The sequence below is a fragment of the Carex rostrata genome, chromosome 28, assembly GCF_964058835.1.
Source record: "Carex rostrata chromosome 28, lpCarRost1.2, whole genome shotgun sequence".
Classification (NCBI taxonomy): Eukaryota; Viridiplantae; Streptophyta; class Magnoliopsida; order Poales; family Cyperaceae; genus Carex; species Carex rostrata.
In genome coordinates, this window is record NC_135945.1 from 6,870,903 (window position 1) to 6,888,502 (window position 17,600).

At 32.3% G+C, this 17,600-nt stretch overlaps 1 protein-coding gene and 1 pseudogene across 1 annotated transcript; both read right to left on the bottom strand.

The window, feature by feature from the left end:
- Positions 1-7,455: 7,455 nt before the first annotated feature.
- On the bottom strand, positions 7,456-10,332 carry LOC144546023 (receptor-like protein kinase). The gene is made up of 2 exons (XM_078294574.1): positions 9,222-10,332; positions 7,456-8,004 (listed from the first exon to the last, which is right to left on the bottom strand). Exons 1-2 carry the CDS (start codon positions 10,063-10,065, stop codon positions 7,631-7,633), a joined length of 1,218 nt encoding a protein of 405 aa, XP_078150700.1. The 5' UTR covers positions 10,066-10,332; the 3' UTR covers positions 7,456-7,630.
- LOC144546022 (uncharacterized) lies at positions 10,332-12,226 on the bottom strand (annotated as a pseudogene).
- Positions 12,227-17,600: the final 5,374 nt, after the last annotated feature.

Here is a 17,600-nt window from a genome sequence, read left to right on the forward strand (position 1 = left end):
TTTCACTAAAATACATATCGGTGTCAATTAAATAACGAATAGAGAAAATTATCGATAGCTCAAACGTTAACGAATAATCGTAAGTCATAAAATTAAAGTCTTATCATAGTTAGTTGATATATACACATTACATTCGAATGTGATCTGAAATAAGTTGTCTGCGTCATGAAAGGGAGCCATTATTTTTATTTTGCAAAGGAATTATTTTCTTCAATTCTCGACTCAGTCGTGAGTAAAATAAAATAAAAAAACAAAGGTATATATCTCAAATTTAAGCTCACGAATAAAAACCAGCATTTAATTTTAGGATAAAGATATATCATTTTTGTGTGAGAAATTAATCACAAACTTAAAGACTCGATTAAAAGTTTTTTTTATTAAATATTTAAATTGTGAGAAACTTGTTATTATCTTTATTGGAGAAAAGAAAAGAGAAAAGTTAATGTCCCCCGGGCTACAATCCCCCAAAAATCTCCGTGTATAAAAGTCTTCCCTCTTTAGCTTAGTTCTGACGCGTTTTTAACTGCCACAACTGCCATAATTTCAACTTCTATAATTTTAAGTACACTATGTATATTTACAGAATTATATGTGTATGTTTATAGGATAATATGTGTATGTCTATAGGATAATATGTGTATGTTTACAGGATATTTCAACTGCTATAATTTTAAGTACACTGTGTATGTTTACAGAATTATATGTATATGTTTATAGGATAATATGTGTATGTTTACAGGATAATATGTGTATGTTTACAGGATATTATGTGTATGTTCACAGAAGGTGGTCCCCAACAGCTGTCACGCGTTTTCGACAGCTGTCACGCGTTTTCAACAGCTGTCACGCGTTTTTAACCGCTTTCATGCGTTTTTAACAGCTTTCACGCGTTTTTATGTTTACAGGATTTGTTGAATTAGTTTACAGGATTTAGTATTGATGTTTACAGAATTAGTTGAAAATCTCCGGAGATTTTTGGGAAACTGGAGTTGGGGGGACTGTTAGCTGCTTCCAAAATAAAAATCCTCATAATTAAAGCCCCAATTTAGTACACAATTTCAAGAAGGCTGAAATTGGGTCAATTAGCCTTAATTGCTACTATTCTTCTTCTTAATTGACCAGTGCGCACACTCTTTCTCATCTCTATGAATTCTTTTTTTTTCGTTTTTTTTATAAATCGTAATTAAAAAATAAAAAATAACAAAAGAAGTTGATTCTCTTTTTTTACAAAAAAAATAAAAAAGTACCGAATTCTTGATTCAGTATACTCCAGAGGATATTGAATTAAGGGTTCATATGCCCCTGCCACACCCTGCATACAAGATCCCACTAATTTGGAAGAAAAAAAAATGGTGTACCGAATTTATAATTTGGTACACGTCATTTTTTTTAGGGGTGTACTGAAGTTTTGATTCGGTACACTTCATTTTTTTACTTTAAAAATTTTGTACTAAGTCTTAAAAAATATGTACTAAACCTTGAAAAAGTATTAAAAAGGGGTCTGCAGAATTAAAGGTTTTGTAGACTCCTTATTAGAAAATTTTGTGGTAAAATTTCTGTTTTGGTTTATTTGCGTGTGAAAAGGTTTTTAGGTGACTTTATAAACTTTATTGATAATTATTTGAAACTAATATAATGGTTTATAAAATAATAAAATTCATAGCATTCGCCTTAAAAACAATATTAAAGAATTTATTATTTTATTTCTATTTCTATTTAGTTTGAAAATTATAAAATATATAATGGTAATAATAATTAAATTAATTATACCAAAACAATGGAAAACGTTGAATTGATCCAGTAGACATGAGCATGTGCGTAGAACAAGGACAAAATAAAAAATAAAAAACAATTCATCTGTTGACTGACTGCTCTACCGCTGACCCACTGCCACTCACTGATTGATTGATTGAGAGACTGTTAAATATCGATCTACTTTAGTTTTCATCAAAAACAAAAAACAAAAAAAAGTCTACTAAATTTAGTGTGTATACAAAATTTTTGAATTTTGAATTTATTTAGTATAAAGTTAAGTCGTTTAAAAATAATGAAAAATGAATGTATTAAAATAAATAACTCATAATAAATATATTTATTTATTTATAACATAGTGCATAGCTGTCTATTTTAATATGAAATAATTGTTGACAATTAGATTTTGACCAAATAAAAAATATGTTTGACAACTGTCAATAGTTGTCTTAAATATCTTCTTGACGTTTATTCAGTCAATAAAAAGAGTTTAGCAGGCATAGCTTCTATTAGATATTAATTTATGTTCAAATTTTATACCCATTTTTGCTAAAGAAAAAAAAAAAAAAAAAAACTTAGGCTTAGGCTCTATTAGATATTGAAAATTTGGGAGAAGGCTATAATTAATTTAATAGACAATTGAGAAGATGAAAATGAAGTCGAGTCAACTAATATAAACTTTGGTGATGCTTCAGTATGTAATTTAAGTTTTGTATGATTATATTAATTTGATTGCAAAAAAAGCCCTATTGCTAGAAATGTTATAATATTATTTTAATATTTAAAAACTATAATTAAAGCTCAATATGTTGTTACTTGTCACTAAAAATACATATGGCTGTCAATAAATTACTGCATAGAGAAAAATATTGAAATCTCAGATGTTAAAGAATAATAGTAAGTCTTCAAAGTCTTATCATAGTTATTTGATATGTACACATAATTAATGGATGTCAAAGCGATCTGACATAAATTGTCTCCGTCATGAAAGGGAGCCATTTTTGTTTATTTTGCAGTGAAATTATTTTCTTTTCTTTAATTCTCAGTCTGGACCAAAATGAAAAAAAATAAATAAATAAATAAATAACAATTGTATCTCAAGATTAGGCTCATGAATAAAGACCAACATTTAATTTTGTGGTATATATATATATATATATATATATATATCATTTTTGTGTGATAAATCACAAATTGAAAACTCGATCAAATTTTTTTTTATTAAATATTTAAATTGAGAGAGACTTGTTATTCTCTTTATTGGAAAAAAAAAAAATCCCCAGAAAGCCCCAATTTAGTACACAAGAAGGCTGAAATTGGGTCAATTAGCCTTGCTACTATTCTTCTTAATTGACCAGTGCGCATACTCTTTCTCATCTCTATGAATTTTTTTTTCGATTTTTTTTTTATAAATCGTAATTAAAAAAAATAACAAAAAGAGATTGATTATATATGATCTCTTTTCTTTTAAACAAAAAAACATAAGTATCAAATTATTGGTTGTGCAAGAAAATATTCTCTATATTATATCATAATTTAACATACCTAGGATGAAATGCTACTTGGATCCAAAATTAATTATATAAATAAATTATGCTTGATTTAGTTTTTTTAGGTGACTTTATAAACTGAATTTATCGATGATTATTTGATACTAATATATTCGTCTTCATTTGAAATCCGAATAAGAGAATTTTTTAAAATATTAAATAATTTGATAAGTTGACCTCGGATATTTATTGAAAAAACAACATTAAGAGATATGAACTGAGCTCCGTATGTAGTTGTAATTTAGGTTTGTAATTGTAGAATTAATATATTATGAGAATAATATATATTTAAATTAATTATACGAAAACAATGGGTGTAGAAATTCCATGTATCTGTCTGTCGCAATGGGAGACAATTGACCCAAGAATTGAAGTCATGGTCGTAATGCAATATGCATGCATAGTTGTCTATTTCAATGTAATATATATAATATATATGTTTTGGCAATTGTCAACACTTGTCTTAATCTTCTAGACGTATTACACACTTACTCGAAGAATTCAGTCAATAAAAACGAATTTAGCAGGCCAGCTAATTAAGGCTCTATTCATTAGATATTAATTAATTTATGGTCAAAATTTATCCCCATTTTTGCTATAAATTAAAAACTACTACTTAACTTAGGCCTAGGCCTAGGCCTAGGCTCATGGACCAGTCACCAGTCAGTCATACTCATACTGCGGAGCCCTTCGGAGAAGGCTCTGTGTCTAATTTAATTAATACACAAGAAGGATATTCTTCTTTTTTCAAAAACAAAAACAAAAAAAACAGGATGAAGATTGCACACGCTCTCTATGGCATGAACATACTTCAAAAATGTGTAGCGGATCAAATTCAGTAGATAAAGGGCACAAATGATGTCCCGTTTCACTTTTAGATGAAAAGGGCGAACACAGAACATCCTACATGTTGGGAGAACCTGGCCTGGCCATGCGGGCCAGTTGCTCCTTCCCCCAATAGAACGCCACACGTGTCCTGCCTCCCCAACAACTTTATTCAGGATCTTATGTGGCTTTATTAAAATAGTTTGGTGTTAAAGTGCTTTTATTTTCATTTTATTTAGGATCTTAGTTTGGAAAAGGTTTGATTTTATATCCACTATACACAATTCCGCACAGGTGTCGGCTCAGGTCATGAAAAAGTTGCAGAATTGCTTTATAAGGTGGAGTTGTTCAGAGAAGATATCGGATTGAGATAAAAAAAAAAAAAAAAAAATCAAATATTTCTATAACCGTTACGAGCAAAAAAAAAAGGTTTAAGAGTGAGGCTGTGGTTAAATGCAATGTGGGGATCAGTGTTTTAAAAAAAAGGCTGTTTAGAAGGATTAATCGGCCGATTAGTTGTTAGCGGTGATCAATTCGTTACATATTTTTTTGACTAATTAGCCGATTATTTTCAATTATTTTCGATTAATCGTTTGACGGTACCCTGTCTGTTCGACGAGCGCATGCCGTTATTTACAGCACTTGTAGAATACCAATTTTGTACTATTTTTGAAATTTTTTTACTATTTTTATTATTTATGAAAGATGGCAATAAATGGCCTAAAATATTAACAATTTTCTTTTATTTTTAGATCATTTATTGTCATCTTTCATAAATCATAAAAATATAAAAAAATTCAAAAATAGTAAAAATTGGTATTGTACAAGTTCAATATATAACCAATTTACTGAGCTACTTAGTTCGAAGTTTCGAATTTGATTTTTTGAAATTTGAATCGGTAGCACTTCAGCCGAAGTGCTACTGAAAACATATTAGTCAGTCTCTCTCTCTCACTCTCTCTCTCTCTCTCTCTCTATGTGTGTGTATTTGTTTTTGTTTATAGAGTTTAAATAATTAATTTGAATCGTTCAATATTATAATTATTATTGTATGAAAACTTTTATATATTTGACAATCAAATTTTATATATTTATGTAAACTTTTTATGATTTTTTTAAACAATTAGAAAATCACTTGATCAAAAAATTATGGAATCCGAAAGTAGTGGTTTTCTACCTAGCTACCTAAAAAATAGTAACAAATAAAAAATCAACAAAACATAAAATTTGATCTCCAGGTATAAATTCATATGATAATAATGTCGAACAATTCGAATTAATTATTTAAATTTTGAAATTGAAGATATAATTCAATGCATGAACCGATCCATACATTGCAATGTATCATACCCTCACTCAAAGTTTAGTATTGAACATAATTCATGGTGCCTCCGTAATTTAATTTTCACGTGACTTTTCTTTAATAAGTTGTTGATTCAATAATAGAAGCATTCTTTTATTTCACAATAATATTAAAAGCATAAGATATATTTCAGCTCTGACATTAAAAATATTATTGTTTATGTCAATACAAAATTGTGTGAAAAATAATATTTTTTTAAGAATTATCTTGCTTAGTGACGTAATGGGAGAAAACAATTTACATTTTAAAGAATTTTTTATTATTTTTTCAAATAGTTACAAAATGATTTGTAATATAAAATTTTTGGACCATCCCATTGTAGTAATTTTCTACCTATTTAAATAATAGTAAAAATATTCTGAAAACATATATAAATATTGGTTTCTAGTACATGTTTCATATAATAGAGATTATGTTTACTGGTTCAGATCAACTAATTGAAATTTGAAAAAAAAAATATATATATAATTTTATATTACAAATCAATCCGTAGTTATCATAGCCTCACTCTTAAACCAATTATACCGAAACACCACCAAAATTCGTATGAACTATACATATACGAGTAGAACTAGGGTGTTCTTAAGCTCATCAAATACTTTGATGAGCTTAACTCCAAAACTCATCAAATCAGTTTCAAATGATGAATCCGAACTGTTAGAACCCGCCTACCTTACGAGTGATTCGTCTATATGTGAAAATTTTAAACATTTGAATTAATTTAGTATAAAGTCAAGCGGTCAAAATTAGAAGGTTAATAAATTAATTTTAGTGCATTCATTTTTTGAATGTTTGACTTTATACTAAATTAATTCGAATGTTTAAAATTTTCACATATAGATACATCACTCGTAAGATAGATGGATTTCAACAGTTCGAATTCGTCATTTGAAACCGATTTGATGAATTTTGGAGTTAAGCTCACCAAATACTTCTACTCTACATATACATATATTATGTACTTCTACAGGAATTCCAAATTCCTGTCGCCATGAAAGAAAATTGAATATTTTGACCCTAGACCTAGAGTCCTAGACTAGACATGCGCCTTGAACTTGAAGGCTGGAAGTGGAACCACCACAAAATAATAATAATAAAAATTGAAATGTTGACTGACTGGTCTAGCGCTGAATGAATTCCAAAATTGCAAATTCCCTGTTACATTTTTCTTTGTTACGCAACCCCAAAATGGAGAGGTGAAATAAAATAAAATAATAAATAAGTGTTAAAAACATATTTATATATATATTTTTTTTTTTTTGAGAAATCTAGTTATTATGGTAATAGACATATTCGAAATAAAATAAAAAATGATATCATGACAAGGCATGATTCAACAATTTGATAATAAAATTTAAACCAACCAATGATTTTAAATTGATGATCGAACAAGATAAAGAGGTATGTTATTGAGCTTCTCACTTCCTCGCTCAATTGAAGGCTGAGAAACTACAGCACATTTGAATCCAAAAACTACAAGTCAAGTCACTATATTTAATTTTCACAAGGAACCTTTTTCTTCAAATTTCAGACGTGACATATCATACGAAGATCCACTTTCAATTGTTTCAAGTATTATTGGGCTACATTTTATTCTACGCTCTAATTACATTACATATACGGTGGTTTTTGGGCTAAAAGGTGAAATAAAATATCATGTCACAATTACCTGATTTGAAATGAAAGTTTGTTGGGCCATGTTCCAACAAGCCCCAATTTACATTGGAAGCAGGGACCATGTTCGTATTCTGTTTGCATTTTACTTTTGTGTGCTTGTGCCCTTCTTTTGATTGTGTTTGATTTTCGCAACTTCTTTGTTTGTTGTTGCTATTGCTGTGAATTAAATACTAAATGTAATCTAAATTTTTTTATCAAGTGCCACTAGAAAATAATAGCATGAATAAGTTACCAAATCAAAGCGTGAAGAGTAACTGATCAGATTTGGAGGCTTGGACCTCTCATCTTTTTCTGAAACCAACCAAATGATTTGTTGTATACTGATGTTTTCTGTTTTCTTTTGTCAAGTCTTAAAACACTTATATTTCATGCTAGCACTTAATATATTCTAAAAAAAAAAAGGCCTATTTACAAAAATAACAACCCCTCACAAAAAAGAAAAAGAAAAAAGCAAAGGACATATTTACAAAATATTTAGGGAAACACCATTAGGAGCATTCAACTTGATATCTCTCAGCTGCTTCACAACTTCTCTCATAATAGGCCTCTCACTTGCCTCTCGAGCCGTGCACCTAATGGCTAGTAAAAGCAATTTGTGCACCTCCTCCATTTTGGCCGAGCCTATAACCTCGTCCAACAGATCTGGATCACAGATTGCCCCCAGTTGATCACTACCGTTCAAGTTTTCTAAATTTGCATGGACCCAGCCTACCAAGTCGGTGCTGTCAGAAGGAGATGATGGTTCAAGAGCCTTCTTTCGGGTTAGGAGTTCAAGCAGGACCACCCCATAGCTGTAAACATCCAATTCCGTGCTCCTCTTTATTAAAAATGCTGCTTCTATATTAAAATTTTAAAATAGTGTATGAGTCAAGGGCTTAATTGGAAATGAATTTGAAGCAAAACAATTCCAAAACCAGACTTAGTGGATTGAATTCGGGTAGGGTACGGGTACCTCGGGTACGGGTAGGGCGGGTAGTCGGGTAGGGCGGGTACGGGTAGGGCGGGTAGTCGGGTAGGCGGGTACGGGTAGGTCGGGTAGGGTTTTAAAAAAGTGTACCCTACCCGTTTCAAACCCGTGCCCGTCCCGGGTAACGGGTACGGGTACCTCGGGTACGGGTAGTCGGGTAGGGCGGGTAGGGTACGGGTATTTTTTTTTTTTTTTTTTTTTTTTAATACTGTTTTTTAGTTTTTTTTTCTGTTTTTAATATTATTTTTTTCGGCGGCAAAATAATTTTGAATTTTGAATTTAAAAAAAACGGGTAAACGGGTAAAGGGTAATGGGTAAACGGGTAAAAGTACACGGGTAAAAGGGTAAAGTAGGTCGGGTAAACGGGTGCGGGTACGGGTAAAACGGGTGCGGGTAGACGGGTTTTGGGTACGGGTAAAACGGGTACGGGTTGGGCGGGTTTTTTCCCGAATCATTGAGTCCGGTCCGTCTCAAACCCGTACCCGTGTACCCGTTTACCCGCCTATACCCGGGCACGGGTACGGGTACCTCGGGTAACGGGTACGGGTCGGGTAAAACGGGTCATACCCGTTCGGGTAAAAGCAAACCACTAACCAGACTCAACAAAAAATGAAAGTAAAACACATAATCAGGCTTAGGTTGTTTATATAGGCTGGCAATGGTTTTGAACCAATTTAATACGGTTTCGGCCATACTTATAATTGACAGATTGAGATAAAAATCACGGATAGACTGTTCGATACAAAACAATAATGCTAAACTTTCAACTTTTATAATCACTCCCTTAGTTGTGAAAGAAAGCAACATAAATACTACTATGGTAAAATACAGGAAAAAAAAAAATCAATGTCAAATTTGTTTCACTAAATATAATGGCATTACTGGTACAGTATGTTACCAGAACCTCCAACTTAACAAATTAGCCCAAGTTAACTCAATTAAGCATTAATTGACTCAATTCCAATAGATCAAACCCCAAATTGTGCAAGTTTGCCTCAATTGATTAGTACTTAACCCCACATAGCCCAAAGTACTTCTAATTTATATAATATATTATATACAAAAACATAATTCTTTTAAAACTAACCTGGAGCCATGTACCCGATGGTTCCCACAACAGCTGTTGAAGGCGGTGAAAGTGAAACTGACGACTGTTCAATCAGCTTTGCAATCCCAAAATCAGATATATGCGGTACCCAATCTCTATCCAACAATATATTCCTTGGTTTAATATCTCTATGAACTATCAACGGGTCACAATCATTGTGCAAATACTCCAACCCGTGGGCTGTGCCAAGTGCAATCTGGTACCTTACTCTCCACTCCAGCCTCTGCGCCGGTACGGCCTCGTGTAGCACATCATGTAAACTCCCATTCTCCATGTACTCATACAAGATCAAACCATAATCATTTTTAATCCAGAAATTAACTAGTTTGACCAAGTTACGGTGCTTGATATTACCGACGGTCTTGATTTCACTAATCATGCTAGTATCCACAGTTTGTTTCCGTGTGAACATGATTTTTTTCACAGAATATACATTACCAGAACCAAGATCGGCCTTGTATACTGTTCCTTGGGCCCCTCTACCAATTGAATATTTCTCGTTCAAGTTTTCGGTCACCTCCATCACTTCATTGAATAATGACGGTTCCGTCATTGGCTCCTTGCTTTTCACAGTTTTACGCAAGCATAAGAGGTACCAAAGTAAAAGGACAACTAATGCACAGAAGACAAACGAACCAAGAATTACAATCAAAAGCTTGTGATTTTTTTTTTTATTATTAGATGAGTTACATGATCTAAGGGTGTTGGGTTGAACACATGTGGAGTCATCAGCAAGACAAGTTACACAGAGACCAGGGTTCCCATAAAATGAACTGGGTGAGGATTTGAGAAATTTCAGAAAGTTATTTGGTACCAGCCCCATGAAAAGGTTATTTGAAACATTGAGACCTTGCAAAGAGCTGAGGCTGGCAAGTGGGGCCAGGGCTCCAGAGAGATTGTTGCGAGATAGATCCAAATTTTGTAAAAGAACTAAGTTCCCTAATTCAAGTGGTATGGGACCCGTTAACCTGTTACTGCTAAGATTGAGAGCAATATACAGATTAGTTAGTTTCCCCAGTGACGATGGTACATTCCCTTGAAGATGATTTCCACTGAGTTGGAGCTCGATTAGCCTCTCCAATTGAGAGAGGTCAGGTACCTATCCAGTGAAGCCGTTCTCATGTAATACCAGGTGGGAGAGGAATTTTAGGTTATTTAGACCCGGTGGGATCGATCCATTAAGCGAATTGAAGCTCAAATCAAGAATATACAGCTTGGTACAGTTAGAAATTTGACAGGGTAGGGAGCCAAAGAAGCCATTGTTCGAAATATTTAGAACTCCCAAATTTGCTAAATATTTAATATCCAGTGGAATCAGGTCAGAGAGATTATTACCAGACAAATTTATCATGTTTAAATTAGTACATTTTCCGATACTGGAAGGTATTGAACCACTCAAACTGTTAAAACTTGAATCCATGTGACTCAATTTCAGCTCATTTGCAAACTCGGGTATTGAACCAGTTAGTTTGTTGTTTCGGAGTATTAGCCTCTCCAAACTTGAACAATTCTCCACATTTGAAGGTATGCTTCCATTGAGGAAATTGAAACCCAAATCCAAAACCCACAAATTTTGACCAAAACAAATGTTTGTTGGGATTTCTCCAACAAATGTATTGTTAGTTAAATCAACTAAGAATAAGCTGCTCTTCATCCCTAAACTTTGCTTGCGGTATCAGCCCTGTAAATTGATTGTCCGCAAGGGAAATTTGTGTCAAATTCTCGAGCTCGGCAATTTCCAACGGGATATTACCAGTGAACTTGTTCCCGTAGATAAATACATCTAGAAGACTTTGAATTTTCCAAATTTCAAGTGGAAACTCCCCAGTTAACTGATTTGTAAACAGATAAATCCCTTGTAAATTAACTAGCTTTCCCAATTCTCTGGGAACTGGACCCTCAAGTTGATTTCCAGACAAGTCAAGCCAGTTCAGAGAAATACAGTTACCAATTTCAGGTGGAATACGACCAGATAAATTATTCTGAGATAAATGAAGATAAGAGAGATTGGATAATAACCCTAGAGAGGCTGGTATTTCACCAGAGAGGGCATTCTGATCAATTTCCAGAGTTGTCAGACTGATACAATTACCCAACCATGGAGGGATCTTTCCATAAAATTGGTTGAAGGATAACACCAAACTATCCAATCGGCACTCATTAAAATAAAACACAATCTCACCACCAAAATTATTTGTACGTATATACATTTGCCTCAATCCTTTGATATTATCTAGACTTTTCGGGAGAGGCCCACTAAAGTTGTTATTGTACAAGTATAGACGTTCTAACTTTGTACAATTACCGATTGAATCTGGTAAAATGCCCGATAGAAAGTTGCCCCCAAGCCAGAGAAATCTCAAATTGGTCAAGCTCCCAATTGCAGGATTGATTTGCCCAGTTAATTTATTATAATTAAGGTCTATTGTATGAAGGAAAATGCACTGAAATAAGGACTTGGGTATATTTCCACTCAGAAAATTGTGAAGAAGGTAAACAAACCTAAGCTTCTTCATGTTAGAAAACAAATCAGGAATTTCTCCCGAAAGGGAATTGATCGAGAGGTCAAGATTTTCTAGCCGAGTGCAATTGGCCAATTCCAAAGGGATTGCGCCTGATAGGTTGTTGTTCTGCATGTCTAGGGTTTGGAGGTATTTTAGCGTACCAATCTGGGGGCCAAGTGTACCAGAAATGCCATTCTCAGAGAGATCTAGATAAATCACAGATTTGTGCTTATTACATTTGATACCTCTCCAGTTGCATGGAGTCAAGTCGTCAGCTTTCCATGTAGTGGCTATTGAAGGTGGTAAGGTGAGGTTTTTAGAGAAAGAAAGGAGTGCTTGGCCTTCTGAGTTTAAGGAGAGAGAAGATGTGATGTAGAAAGAAAACAGTACAGAAATTTGCCAGAGTAGAGAGGGAGCCATTAAATCCTACAATTTTTCAAGTAACAAACTAATATCAACTTAAGTTGAAAATAGAGAAACGAATATTTGCTCCTGCACAACTTAGAAAGTTTGAAAGCTTCACAATTACCTGTCAGAACCATATATGATATATATATTGTCCTCATAAAAAATCATTTTTTAAAATGCTAACCTGTACATTATAGTTACATTACTTATTGTTACATATGACAAAACCAGAAAATAAATAATTACTTTGAATTTTGCCAATAAGCCCAGCGATATAAAAGTTCCTTTCTGTTAAACTATGGGAATCATATTGTTCAAGTAGTAATGAAGTGAAAAAAATGAAACTTCGGAATATTTAAGTTGAACAGCCCATTTTATGAAAAAATATTCTTGCTAGTTCATACCACTGTTGTAAAAAATGGTCTTAACGGCAATCAAACCGTTACAAAAATACTTAATGGATGTCTGTTTGAGGATGAAAACGATTAATCGGCCATTTTTTTCTGATTAATCAGCAGTTTTATAGTTTAATTGTCCATTTATTCCCGTTTATTCCAATTTATTCCAGTAAATATATATTTTTCACATTGACATTTTTTTGTGATAATGTATGATAATAAATTTAATAAACCATGTAGGGGTGCAAACGGATCGGATACGGATCGAATAGTGGTAAAACCATATCCGTATCCGTTTTTATTTTCCGGATACGGATACGGATCGGATATTAGACGGATACGGATACGGATTGGATATTAACCGGATATGGATACGGATACAGATATCCATTTTTTATAATAGTGAATAGCATAATTTTTTTCATAATTCATATTAAATTATATAATATATATCTACTATTCGGATACGGATAATTAAAATTCAAAACCATATCCGTATCCGTATCCGCACGGATATTCGGATATCGGATATCAGTATTAAATTTTCGGATACGGAGTCGGATACGGTCGGATAATATCCAACCCGTTTGCACCCCTAAAACCATGTATTGTAGTTTCATTTGTGCTTGGACATCCATTCAATATTTATTATATATGTTGTTTTTTTTCTTACTTACTTTAAAATTGATTAATTCTTCTGTTATTTATATATTATATATTTTTCTTACTAATTACTGATGTAATTTTTTTAATTAGTACGACATATTCATTTATGAAACTAAATTGCTACCATAAACTAAATTTAGTGATTTTATGTTTGAATGTTTCATTTCTTTCAAATAATATGTTATTGGTAATTAGAAGAAAATTATTTTTAAATTTATTTTTTCAATAAATAAATGTGTTACTTACACATGTAAAGTGCTTTGTGTTAAGAAAAAATAAACATAGTGTCATATTATAATGGTGAAATTAAGTTAAATTAAGTTTATTTGATAAGTTTAATGAGTTAAATAAATATTTTTTTATAAATTAATATATATATATACCTAAATTTAATAAAAACGTTAAATTGTCCATATAATATCGATTAATCGGCTACATACCAATTAATTACTTGGCAGTACCCCATCCGTCCGACAAGCGCATACTGTTATTTACAACACTGGTTCATACAACCAATATAAAATAAGAAAACAAAAGTAACTTCCTATCATCGCTTAATTATAATTGTAGCTCAAAGTAGAAACTTGTATGCCAACAATTGTATGGTTAAAGTCAATAGAAAATTCGGGTTGGAATACAAATTTAAATAATTTATGATCAAACTTACTAGTCAACTAAATATGCTCAACTCAATTAAAATTTGAGAAGAGTTTGCATTTAGGAGAGGAAAGTATGAACTTTGAGCTCTTGAAGTTCAAAAGTGAAAATTTGCAAACTTTTTTAAGGCCGTAGAGAAATTTATTTTACTTTATAAATTGAAGGACACAAAAAAAAATGTCTAGAAAAAAAAAAGAAAATGCGACTAATGAAGTCAATAATGATTAATGACACAGGATGAAACCAACTATTACTCTCTGTAAAAACAACAAGCAGCTTCGGATTTAGTAAGCATAGAACTGATCTGCTTGTATTAGTTCCCTTGGAATTTACATGTAGCAAGCAAGGAAAGTACCTGAAATGGAACTGAGTAGGGGTTTGCGTTTGAAAGGAGGCAGCTTGTTTGCGATTGAAAACTTCGCTTGAGGAGAAAGATGGCGCAACGGGTAGATTAATTTAAACAGGGCTGGGCTGAGCTCGTGAAAGAGATGGCAGTCTTTTTCGGGTCCGAATCCCCTAAAGTTGGGCCGGTCTTGAAAATTTTAGGATCCGGGACGGAAGAAAATTGTGGACCTTTTATATATACTAGTGTTGTAAAAAAATAGTATTAACGGCCGATTATATACCTGTTTAATCGTTAATGGCGGTTAAACCGTTATGAATACACTTATCGGAGGTTTATTAGTGAATTTTTCTGATTAATCGGCCGATTATTTTCGATTATTTCCAATTATTTTGTTTATTCCCGTTTGATCGTCCGTTTATTTCCATTTAATTTTGTTTATTTCAGTGATTATTTATTTTTACATTTTTTTTATGTGACTGTGTGATAATAAGTTTCATAAACATGCATTACAGTTTTATTTGTGCTTAGCTATACATCTAATTTTTTTATATATGTTTTTTTTTTCTTATTTTGAATTGATTGATTAATTCCTCTATTATTTATATACCATATATTTTTCTTACTTACTGATGTAGTTTTTTCAATTAATATAGCATGTTTCTGTATTAAATTAAGTTGTTATTACAAACTAACTTGAGTGAGCGGATACGAAGCGGATAATGCTAATACCATATCCACATCTGTCTTTCAATGAGCGGATACGAATACGGATATGGATAGTAAACGGATATTAAAATTCAAAACCAAATATGCCTTAAACGGATACGGATACGGATAGTCCATGGATTCGAATTCGAATATGGATATAAAATGAATAATAGTCGGATAATTAAGATATATCAACTACTAAGATACAAATATTAATTAAAAAATTTAATATAAATATTAATGATAACTATAAGTTGATGGAGAGATGGAAGATATTATATTCATATAATATATATATCAAATAAAGGAACTGTCACAAAAGATGTTGTGGTTTAGTGGTTTGAAGCTTAGTTCAAAGGTCTTGAGATAGAAGTATATGGGTTCAAATCTCACCTATAGCAATATTAATTCCTCTTTTATTTGGGTCCGGCCAAATTATTGGGTTTCGAATGGTCCGGATATCCGCTCCGTTTAGGACTCCGTATCCGAATCCGAATCTTCTATGGGATATCCGATAATTCATAATTATCTGAATCCATTTATCCGAATTGGAATTGGATTCAGAGCGGATATCTGCCAAATAATCTGACTCCGTTTTCACCCCCTAATGCTAATAGATCATACCTATATGTAGAAAAGTTTGAACCTTTCAAAGTTTGGACCCTAATATTTTATTTATTTTAATATATAAAGATTATTTTTTTTCAATATATGCAAAAAAAAAATTCTTTTGAGGCCCCTTGAATCTTGGGACCCGGGGCAGTCACCCTGGCTTCCCACCAGGGCCGGCACTGCCCTAAAGTAACCCAATCTTTGAATTTTGGATCGTGACCGTCCAATTCGAATCCGTCATTCGAGATTGCTTCTCCATTCGAATTCATTTCTCAGAATGTGTGCACTCCACTTCGAATAAATTATCACGGATTCAAATCGGACTGTCCCGATTTAAAACCCAATCTCTGGATTACTTCACGTACTGGATCTGAACTCGTCTTTTTCTATTAGAGTATTAGTTCACACTTCACAGTGTGGCCTGGTTGGTACACTACTGACTGTGAACTCCTCTGTGTCCCTTGAGCTATTTAGTTTCTATAACGAGTTGAGGATGTTGTTCATTTTATCTCCCTCTGAGGCTCTGACCTCTGTATGTGTGAGACATCATAGGTTATAATGCACTGGTCATAGAAAAATTACGGAAAATTTTACAAAATGACCTATTTTGATTAAAAAAGTCAATCAAAATACCCCCTCTTCAAATTCTTTGACAAAATAACTTTATGAAACCCCACAATAAAAAATCTCTCTCACTCCAGTTTACTCTCACCCTTTCCCGTCTCTTCGCCACTCCAAAAAAAATTATGATTTCTTTCCTCTCTTAATTAATTTCTAAGCTAAAAACATCCTTCTCTGCCCCCTTTCCACCCATCTCTGCCCTCTCTCCCTCCCTCCAGTTCGACTCCATCCATCTATGCTATCCGCCCCCACTAGTTCTACGCTACCCATCTATGCTCTATGCCTTTTTCAGTTTCTGATCGAATGATGAATGAATGATAATTAAATTGAAACCTTTGTAAATACCATGAGATCAGTTGTATAGATGCCATAATTGAGCTTATCAAGGTTTATGTGAATTATGATTGAGTACCTTTGTAACTACCAGTTTATGTGTCCAAATAAGTAATTGTTGGATTATAATTAAATTATTTTTCTGGTAAAAGTAAAAAAAAAATATATATGCTGATGATGATTTTTTTTTAATGGACTTTCAAATATACAATGGGAAAATAACGTTACAAATTATTGTATAAATATACTTTCATATAGTTCATCTACTAGAATTTTTTTTGCAAATGTATAAAATGGACCCCATTTATTAGTTATATCATGTCACACCCTCAACAATTTCAAATTTAGATGGAGATTATAATTGCAAATCATTAACTACCAAATCTCTGACCTTGCTATACCTAACTATTTGTTATAGTTGGAATTTTTTTTCTTGAGGGGAACTAAAGGGGATAAGCACAAAGTACTATAAAAAAAGGCAAAAATAATGTGCTTCACTTTGCTGATACGAGTGAAAATAGGTAAAATATTAATTGAGTACATTCTGATTTTTTTAATCTAACCTTTTAAATTTTATTTGTTTTAACTTTTTTAACTTTGTTTCATATTTCATTTGATTTGTTTTAATTTATTTGACAAAAATAGTGTGCTTCACTACCGCTGGTACAACTCTACACTGATGATGGTATGCTAGTGTTAGCTGGATGATTGAAGGTTGCTAGATTCTATAGTTAATTTGTTGTAATTTTTACTTAATGTTCAAGTTTGGAGTAGCAACCTAGATTACTTTGTGTGTACTGCAATGACATTTTAAAGTTAATATAATCACACTAACATGCAGCTGCTGCCAATTTTTTAAAATAAAAAAAAAGTTTGGAACTCAATTGGAATTTTGTTAGTCTTCATCCACATATTTTTTTCACATTAACACTGGTAAGTGGTAGTAGAGCAAACTCTGTTATGAAATCAGAAGCATGTGTTATCTCAATATATTTGTCATATTTCGTAACCAAGGACATGGCAAAAACTTTATAATATAAAGGGGGTCAAACTATATTTATTGTTATTCTATGATCTCTCTTGCAAAATTCATCTTGTAAAATTT